Here is a 9,836-nt window from a genome sequence, read left to right on the forward strand (position 1 = left end):
CCCCGCAGCCCTCCCCCCAGTGCCACTGCCCACTCTGAGCACAGTCCAGCCCAGCCTCCACCAGGAAGAGTCTAGCACAGCCCCAGCTCTAACCCACAGTGGCAGCCATCCTGCCCCACGCAGACCTGGGGGTCATGCCCCCTCCTCCCCCGTCCTCTTGGGATGCATGCAGAAGCAGGAGCTGCTGCCCTGTCCCACCCCAGCTGGGCAGCACCTGCCTCAGCCCTGCTCTCTTCCCTCACCTCATGGGCCTTGATCTGCCTCCCACCTCCCCTTCCCTTCAACCACAACAGACTTTCCAGCTGGACACTACTCTTCAAGTTGCTGGGCTGGTATCAGAAATCAGATTGGTATTGCACAATATGCCTCCTTAAAAATCAGCTATCGGTATCGGCCCCCAGAATCTCTATTACTGCACCTCTGTATACCCTTAATTAAAGAAAAGCTCAAGGCACTTACCTCTAATTTTCTGTGAATGTAACTTAGTGCTGTGACTCATGAAAAGAACCTTATTTGTGGCACAGTATGTAATGTGTTAGTAGCTATTTAAGTAGTCAGATTAAAAACGTATTGTTTTTGTGTCCCATACTTCTGAGCAAGTATCTGGAGCTAGACTTGGACCTTATACTTAAAGTGTGGAAGAATTCTAATGCCCATAGTATTTTTTTGGAAGAAGTTGAGCTACCTCTTTCATTGAAGAAAATGTAAAAGTATGCTTATTCTTTTTCTTGCTCTCTCTTCACAAGATGGAGTAACTCCCTCATTCAGGTCAATAGCAGTTATTCTTATCCTGTGGAGGGAGTCTGTACTCTCGTTTTCTATTAGTTATATGTGCCATGTGTAGATGGAAGGTCACGTGTGTTTAAAATTTGAGAGACAGCATCCCTGTTATTCAGCGTTAGCCTACAGCATGCAGTATTCATTGCCTTCATTCCTAAAGTGTTAAGTTTTGGACTGAATGTGGTTTGTTTTTTTGTTTGTTTTTTCTTATAATATGCAGTAGCACTGCATCTTTTCCCATCTGGTACATTGTGATATGTTTTGTATAAAAACCTTAATGTGTCAATATAAAAACCTTAATATGTCTAGTTGCCAAGTTGCATTTAAAAAATTTAGCATATCATATGAACTCTGTGCATCATTTACTGCTGTGCAGCCCTACTAAAGTAACAGGATTTTTTTTCCCTATTATGAGGAGTTGAACTATTTTCAATTCTGTTTTACTTTTTAATTAAAAAAATAAAAAATAAAATAAAGATTCACACGCTAGCTTATGACTGCAGATCTTTTGGGTGTATAGGCTTTGTTCTGCCAGTTCTAGAAGACTGTTTAAACTACAGTTCAGAAGCTAAACACAATTTTTTTTAAAATACATTTTTGGTCCACTTTAATATTAGTGCACATAGTAGGTATAAACTTTTTATTTTTTGTGACTTTAAATAGCATGGACACATTTATCGAACCAATAGGCAATAAATAAATACATGTTAGTTCACTAGCCAATGACTAAAATTGGGAAGTCTGACCGATACCAAAAGACATCTGTTTTCTCAGCCCTGTGACAAGGTTAGCATTTTTTTTAATGGGATTTTTGGGTACCTTTTTTTTTTAAAATCTGTGAAAAGAGGTGGTAAGTATTTTACAATCTGTATAATTGAACTGCTGCAAATGGCAGAAATTTCAGTACTCAGTACACTTTACAAAACTATTTTAATATCTGTGGCCTGTTTTGGTATTTTTTCTTTTTCTTTTTTTCCTAAACTTTTAACTTGAAAAAGTTAGATCTCACAATAACTAATTCACAAATCCTTCCAGTGGGATTCAATTTGTACACATGTGTCTGATGAGGTCACTGCTTGTTGTTATGATACAGAAAAGCCTGTGTCTATTTTAGGCATTTACTGTACATTTCTCCCGTGAAAAGAGTGAGATCGTGTCATCTCATGCTCCCCATCCGCAGGTCACTTCCTGCAGAAATATGGACTAACTTAAACCTCGTGAGTACTGAACTGAGCGTCTCTTGCAGCCTCTAGTGTAAGAACCACACCTTGGGTTTGTAATATCTATTAAATACAAAAATAAGGGGAATTCACTTCCATTATCTGAATACAGATTATATGCATTTTACAAAAGCATCGCTTTTCCTTTAACTCTTAAATAGAGTTAATTCTTCCAGTGCAGTTCAGCGAAAGGTGGAAAATACCTTTTACAGATAGCTGCTATTTTATTTAGCCAAGTTGGCTACTATAACATCCCCTTCATAGACTAAAGCCAGGCCATTCAGTCTTTCAGCATCACACAGCTGCATTTTAAAATGCTGCAGCTGGTTTCATGTTACCATACTGTATCAAGACCTCCCCCTTTTTTTGTTTCTTTTTGTTGTTGTTGCGGTTTTTTTTATATTTTACTACTTTGGATTTTGAATCCAGTATTATATATTCACATGCGCCTCTCAATTCCACTTGTCTTACAGTTACCTTTTCAAATATGATGCAGAATAGGAATACCTGGGATCTTACCTGTTTAAGCTTTTTGTTGGTGTGTTCTAAAAGAGAAACTTAGAATCGTTGTTTCCATCTGAAATTCAGCTGTACTTTGTAGAAATAATCAAAGGTGAAGTTAGAAGTTCTTTTTTAATAATGAAAAATAGATCTACATTTCTCAACTGTCCATTTTAAAATTCTGACAGTAATGACTTAAAACTAACTATAGTTTCTTGATAGAACATTGTTTATAATATTCACTTGCTTCTAATTAGTGAATTACTTAGTTATAACCATGACATTCCATAACTTTTCCAATTTGACATGTGAAGCTATTGTGGGGGAAGTGAGGAAAGCCTACGTAACGTGAAGTGTGACTGTCCTTTTAAATGATAGTTTTGACACGGGCTGCCTGTGTGATGGTGGATAAGATGCTTAGACTTCTTAATCAAAGATATCCAATAACTTTGGATGCTTCAGTCTTAGGTTGCTTTAGCTGAGGCCTGCAGTGTTTGATCTTTCAAAGGTACTCTGCAGCCATAGTACCTGTGAGAATTGGGCCTCTGAGGTCTCAAAGGGCTCACCCAAAATGACTGGACAGTTTTTGTTTGTTTGTTTGTTTTTGATTGAGCCTGAGGATTAAGCCTCTTTGAACCTCGGTTTTTCATTCTTTTAAATATATTGATAGTTTTGGAAGAGACCTTTTGTGTCAGAATAACGTTCCCTTACCACATGAGGCTGTTGTAAAGCTAAATTAGTTAGTGCTTTGGGAAACTGGTATTAAAATAATGAATACCATCATGTAATAATCCTAGAAGACTTCAAAAGGCATGAATAGGCAGGCTGGGACACAAGTATACCCTGTTTCTGCCTGTTTGATATTGGTAATTGGCAGAACCAGAATCTGTTTTTATTTTTCTATTTAAAAAAAAAAAAAAGGCTAGCAAAGGTGCAGGCAAATATACCACTCGCCTAGCACTTCAGAAGGCATCTTGCTTGTGACATATTCCACTTGTGTACAGTAGTGAATTTCCTCATTGCCCCCTCCATTGCTCAATATTGCCCTGGACCTAGGAGCCTTAATTGAGCCCTTTAGGTTTAGTAGGAAAGAAAGCACCTTAGAAGATAAATCATGAATTCAAGTAGAACTTGGCACTGACTAAATAGTAAGGGATACCCCTGGCTTGCCATCATAAATCAGCATTGACCCATGGAGTTATGCTAGTATAATGGCATGCAAAGCAAATCAAGTCCTACAAGTGCTTTCTAAATGGATTTTATAGCTGTCTTGCACTATGCTTTTTTAAAGATCTTCTGTGCATCACTATAGAAAACCAGTTCTCCATTGCTTTGTACCTTGTGTAGTCATTTAAATGTGTGCAAAATTGGTGTAAAGTAGGACTGTTGGGATTTGATGGCATTTTACCTACAGTTATAAAGGACTGCACATGCAACTTGGCCTTGGGAGAATAAGGTGCTGGCTCCTAAACACCAAATCAAGCTGCCTTCACAAAAACATGTTATGGCCTGTATTTCATGTAAATTGATAGGGTGGCATCAGAAAGGGTTTTTACAAGAAGCTAGTTTGGAAAAGCATGTTTTTTTTTGTTAAAATTTATCAACTTCTCATTAATTAAATCATGTTTATTAGAAGTTATCCTCTATGCTAGGGTAGTGTAGCTAAATCTTTAGAAAATGACCTTTTTAATTTACAAAATGTAAAGCTGGTTAAGGATAGTCTTATTCTGTCGTTTGAAATCTCAAATTAGGATTGAATCACCCACTTTTAAATTAAGGCTTATAAAAACCTTAAAACAGTTAAGATCCTTTGGCATTTCTGTTTTTGAGTATTTCAGGCATTTGTGTATTTTTCAATGTAAATGTAGAAAGTGATTGAACAGAAGTAACTGGTATGCAAGCAGTTTATATTTACTGTGTTGTAGTATTACAATACTAGTTGTAAATAATCTTCATAAACAAGCTTATCAAAGCCCCATTGCATGTAGCTGCAGTGTGCATCAGAAATGCACTGAACAAGAGACTTGCTTTCCCAGAACCCTAGTCCATCTTGCAGGAGGCAACATGCCTGCACCATGATAGGCAGCCAATAGTGTGTTGCTCAGGAAGCACAAAGTGTCAAAATTAATTACTGCCTGGCAAATGCTTCTGCTCTTCCCTTTCCCTGTCCCCGCCTGTAGACATGTCACCTCATTAATGGTGCATGTATCCTACTATAACTGTAAATTTATCCAGAGCTATCTCTTAATCTGCTCTTCCATTCTCTATGGTTGTGTAGATGTAAGAGAAACTCTTTACTTTCCTTCTTTCTTTTGAAGTGGACAGAAAACCAAAGCTTTTACCAATAATCCTAATGCATCCCAAATACTTGTCTGGTTAGTTAGAAGCAGTACTGTTGGTTTTTGTACAACTTAAATGTTTGTATGCTTGTACAAGTATTCCTGGGGCCAAACAACACTCTTTGCTTTTGAATATTAAATAACAAAAACTCTCCAGAATGTAGAGAATGTAGTATTAAAAAGCTTTTTAATGTACCTTGTAACTTGTGCCTTTTAGCTGAACCATAGTAGCAGTTACTTAGTTTGCATGCTTTTAAACTCTCATGGTATTTCAGGTAGTAAATTAAATATACATAGAATGCTTTATATTATTTTAATTTGCTTTAGTTGCATTTGCACTATGTGTTTATTGAAATCTTTCAAAACTTGATTGGCTGATATCAATCTAGCTAGTCTTACTGCTTAAAAGTGACAAAATGGGATTAATATGAATAGACTGGCAGAAAATCAGGCTGCTTTTATACAGAAAATCTTTACTAAGAACTGAACTTATGAAATATTAATGTAAAACGAACTTGAAGTAAGAAAGTTTATTGGCTCTGTGGACTTGTAAAAGTAATAATACCAATAGAGGCCTACAATGGGAACTGTTTTAAAAATCAGCGTAGTTCGAGTTGTCACATCTACCGTACCTTACTGCATACATTTCAGACTTAACTAAATCTGTTTTTATTATGTTAGCAAATCTAATTTTTTTTAAAATATTTCTTTAGGTTTTACTGCAATCACAACAACCAATCCTATTTGGCTAATAAAGACACGATTACAGCTTGATGCGAGGTAAGATCCTCTTAATAAATAAAAAAGGAATTTATTGGGGAATATTTACCAATATTATTGTCTAATAAATGGAATAGAGTAATGCAGTAAAACTGATTGTCTTCCAAACTGAGGGTGCTTTTAATAACTAGGAAATCAGTTAATACAACTTGATCCTGAAGCGCTCATGTTTTCCCAGTAATTAAATAGATAGCAGTATGATCCTGTAGATTCTTGTAGCCAGCACTGAATGGTTTCTAAAATGATCAGTACTTCACTAATGAAATGGTACCTAAAGTATGGAATCTTGTACTTTTTTTATTCCTTTGTATTGTGGACTTACTAATTGAAAAAGAGAAAAATCATGGATCCAAATGGAAAAATTAGTTCCATGACAGGCTACTATTAAAAATTGGCTGCATTTTTGGAATATAACATTAGTAGACATAATAATATAGGGTGATGCGGGCTGTTTTTGGATTTTCTTTTTTACATTATTAGCCCAGAACGAATTGCAGATCTTTACTGCTGGGAGGAACTTAGGCAATGTTGGATAAGAATAATTTGTTCCATCAGGTTTTTTTCAATTTTTTAACTCCTCCTTTCTATGTTAACATCACACATGTGTTTTTTAGCTGACAAGTCATAAAACTGCTTTACAAAGCTCGATTTAACTTGCAGCATGTAAGTGTAAAGACACAATAAAAGCTGGCCAGTGCTTAACTGTTTTCCTTTCCGGTTTGAGTTTTTTATAGGTACCTGAATGGCTCAGGTACCAAAATTCCATTGAAGATCAGTGGAACGTAGGTTCCAAAATAATCTACGCGATTCTGAAAATTTTACCAGCTGTTTGAATTGTTCGTTGATTACCATAGATAGAGCAGAAAGTGTAAGAAATAAACACCAGAACAAGACCACGAATTGTCTGTAGCTTCTGACTTGAAATGAAATAAAAGCAAAAGCAGTCTTCATTGCACTGTAGAGATCATAGGGCTGGAAGGGACTACATAAGCAGGACATGGTTTAAATCAAGATGTCACAGTTTTTGTGCAAATCACAAAATTAGGTGATTTGCAGAAAAACTGTGATTTGCACTGAAATGCCATGATATGGCTTCTTGCTGGGGAGTTCCCCAACCAGCAGCCATATTGTGGTGCTTTGTTGCAACAAGGTAGCTACTGCAGGCTGGGGAAAGCATTCCCGTATGGCAAGGCAGCCCCCAAGTAACCCCATTCCCGAATTTTTCCCACTTGGAGGAACAAACAGCTTCTTCCCTATCTGGTGCTAGGGCTGTCTGCCAAGGCAACTTCCCATGGTTCCCCCAACTTCCCATGCCCCAGTTTTCCCACCCAGAGGAGCAAACAGCCCCTCTTCTGCCCATTCCCAAATTCTCTCCTCCCCCTGTCCCTTTTGCTACCCTTCCCCCCACCCTGGGCTGCTAGGCTTTTGCTGCTGGCTGGGCTTTCTGCCTAAGGCAACCAACAACTTCCAAGCCCAGGAAAAAGCTTCTTACCTCCAATGGAGGGGGCACCATGATCTAGCCCCCAAAATGGCGGTATGTGCCACAATTGGGCCACAATTTTAAACCAGGCCCTACTCATAAGGTTATCTAGTGCAGTCCTCTCCTCAAGGCAGGATAGTCCCTGACTAAACCATCCCAGCCAAGTTTCTGTCTGACCTGCTTTTGAAAATTTCCACAATTTCTCTTGGTTTTACCACCCTCATAGTCAGAAAGTTCCTCCTAACTATCTCCTACCTAAATTTTCCCCGATGAAGCTTGAGTTCATTGTTCCTACTCCTGTCCCCTATGGTAATGAAGAAAAGCCTCTACATGCAAATATTCCATCCCAAGTGCAGGACTTTGCACTTGTCCCTGTTGAGTCTCATCTGGTAGATTGCAGACTGTTTGTCCAGTCTGTCCAGGTCATTCTGGATCCTAGCCCTACCCTCCAAACAGTCTGCAACTCCACCCAATTTGGCATCATCCATAAATTGGGTGAAGTTGCAGACCCTTTGGAGTGTAGGGCTAGGATCCAGAATGACCTGGATTGATCTCGGACCACATTTCCAGTCTATCGGATGGATTATTCTTACTGAACTTCATCTTGTTCAGATTTTCACTACTCGCTATCTTGCCCTTTTCCTTTGCATTTTAACTCTGAATATATTTTAGTAGTGATTTGGAATTGATAAGTTAAGATTTATCAACAGATTTTGTATTTAATTATTGAAGTTCCATTTCAAATAGATTCATCTGAAAGACTGCGTGTGACTTCTTGTAATACACAAAAAGGTAGTTACACTCGAAAGAAACGTTTGAGAAGTTAACCATGTAAAATCAGGATTATGATATAGTTTGGCTGGGCTCTCTGTACAGTATGTAAAAGTAGCATTCTGATGCTTATGTTGCATGTTAGGTTCATGCAGCTAACAATAATAATGAAAATCACAGACCTCCTTAGCATCATGAGATCTGTCTGTCAAGTTACCAAATGACCAAGATTGTAATTGTAATATAGTACCTTTTTGGCATTCTTCATAAATTACCTTAAGGTAAAGAATATTAACCAAGTGAATTGTATAACTTTCTTGAATGCGTAGATGTCCTATAAATGATGCATATAAGAAATTTTTTGTCATACATGGGAGAAGGGTTTGCTAAAAAGCAAACAAGTAGCTACTACTTTGACTAGTACAGGATTGTCTCTGTATATAGAAAAGTGTTTTGAAGTTGTCATAGTTTTCTACACTTTCAATTATAATGCAATGAATGTTGTAGCAGAGAACATAACCTTAATACCAAGGGTTACTAAGAAGCCACCTTATCTTGCTGCCACTGAAGTTGGTATCAAAGCTTCTCTTGGCTCAGGCTGGGTCTGTCTTTTCCCCAGTAGTCACAAAATGACGTTTAGTAGAGCGGTGACTTTCACCCAGGATATTATGGCACCCTGGCACACTGCAAGTTTTTGAAGTGTGCCACCTAGCATTAAGTGTGCAAACACCTAAATTTAATTCACAAGACTAAATCCAGAGATATCAAATAGGAATCCATAGTTTCAAAAACATTCTGACTAGACGTACACCAATATATATATATTATATCAGCATTGATAAAAGGAAAATTAGCATATTCGGCAATCAGCCTTTTTTGGGCGGTGTAGCTGATAATGTCACTGATAAATGCTGTGCGCAGGTGCAGCATGCATGCAGCCTGGCAGCTTGGAGAGCAGCCTTCTGCTAATAAATCTGTGAGAGGGAATGGGGTGGGGCTCTCAATCTGCCCCCCATGGTGAAGGAGGGGTTAGGGCAGGGACAGGTGCTGTCCAGCCAGGGTGGTGAATATGATCCCAGAAGCAGGACGGAGCCACAGGCAGTTCATCTGGGGGTGTGGAGGAGGGATGGCTCCCCACCACTGCGCACACCCCTGGGGGAGGCATGGGGGCCTGTGGCCCTCCCCCAGAACTGTGTGTGGGGTGAGGGTGGGCTGTGGGCTCAGGGCCTGTGCCAGCCTCTTCCCAGTGGGGAGGCTGGGCCAAGGCTGCACCGGGGCAGGTGGTGCTGGGAGGGAAGGCTATGGGGTGGGCTGTAGCCACCCCAAAATTCTCTGTAGCCACCCCTCTCGGCACTGCTGCCACCCTCCCTGACCCTGCCTGCTCAGAGCCTGGCCCCTCCCTGCTGGGAAGAGGCTGGCACAGCCCCTGGCCCTGACCCTACAGTGGGCAGCCCGCCCACGCACAAGTCTGGGGGGCAGGGCACATGCCCCCCGTGCTCCCCAGGGGGTGTGCGCTGTGGCAGGGAGATTATCCCCCAGATGAACCGCCTGCAGCTCCATCCTGCTCCTGAAGTTGCATTCACTGCCCTAGCTGGGCAGCGCCTGCCCCTGCCCTGCTCCCTCCCTCACCGTGGGGGCCTCAATCTGCCTGCCTTCTTCCCCCTCCCCTCCCACCCTGGACTTACCAGCAGGAGGCTGCTCTCCAAGCTGCTGGGCTGCATTTCCTCCTGTAAATTGGCCATCAGTATTGGCCAAGAAATCCTGTATTGGCACCCCTAATTCTGACTTGTGCTCTTTCTGAGTTCTTTGCCACAGAAAAGCAACTCAGTGTTTTTTAGTCAAGAAATGAGTGAAAGCTGAGAGGTGCCTCATGTCTAAAAAGGATGAGAACTACTGCAGCAGAGAAACTATGCTACATGTAGGTTTACACACATGCCTCTTACATACTGAAAAGACTGTTTCTTT

General features: G+C 40.1%; 1 protein-coding gene across 1 annotated transcript in view; it reads left to right on the forward strand.

Annotated features, from left to right (window-relative positions):
* The window catches only part of SLC25A36 (solute carrier family 25 member 36), a 50,216-nt gene that overhangs the window by 27,331 nt on the left and 13,049 nt on the right, over positions 1-9,836 (forward strand). The window contains exon 5 of the mRNA XM_019503662.1: positions 5,554-5,620. Coding sequence (XP_019359207.1) covers positions 5,554-5,620 — 67 coding nt within the window. The remainder of the gene's footprint in view (positions 1-5,553; positions 5,621-9,836) is intronic.

The sequence above is a fragment of the Gavialis gangeticus genome, unplaced genomic scaffold (assembly GCF_001723915.1).
Source record: "Gavialis gangeticus isolate Ggan-Ray unplaced genomic scaffold, GavGan_comp1, whole genome shotgun sequence".
Classification (NCBI taxonomy): Eukaryota; Metazoa; Chordata; order Crocodylia; family Gavialidae; genus Gavialis; species Gavialis gangeticus.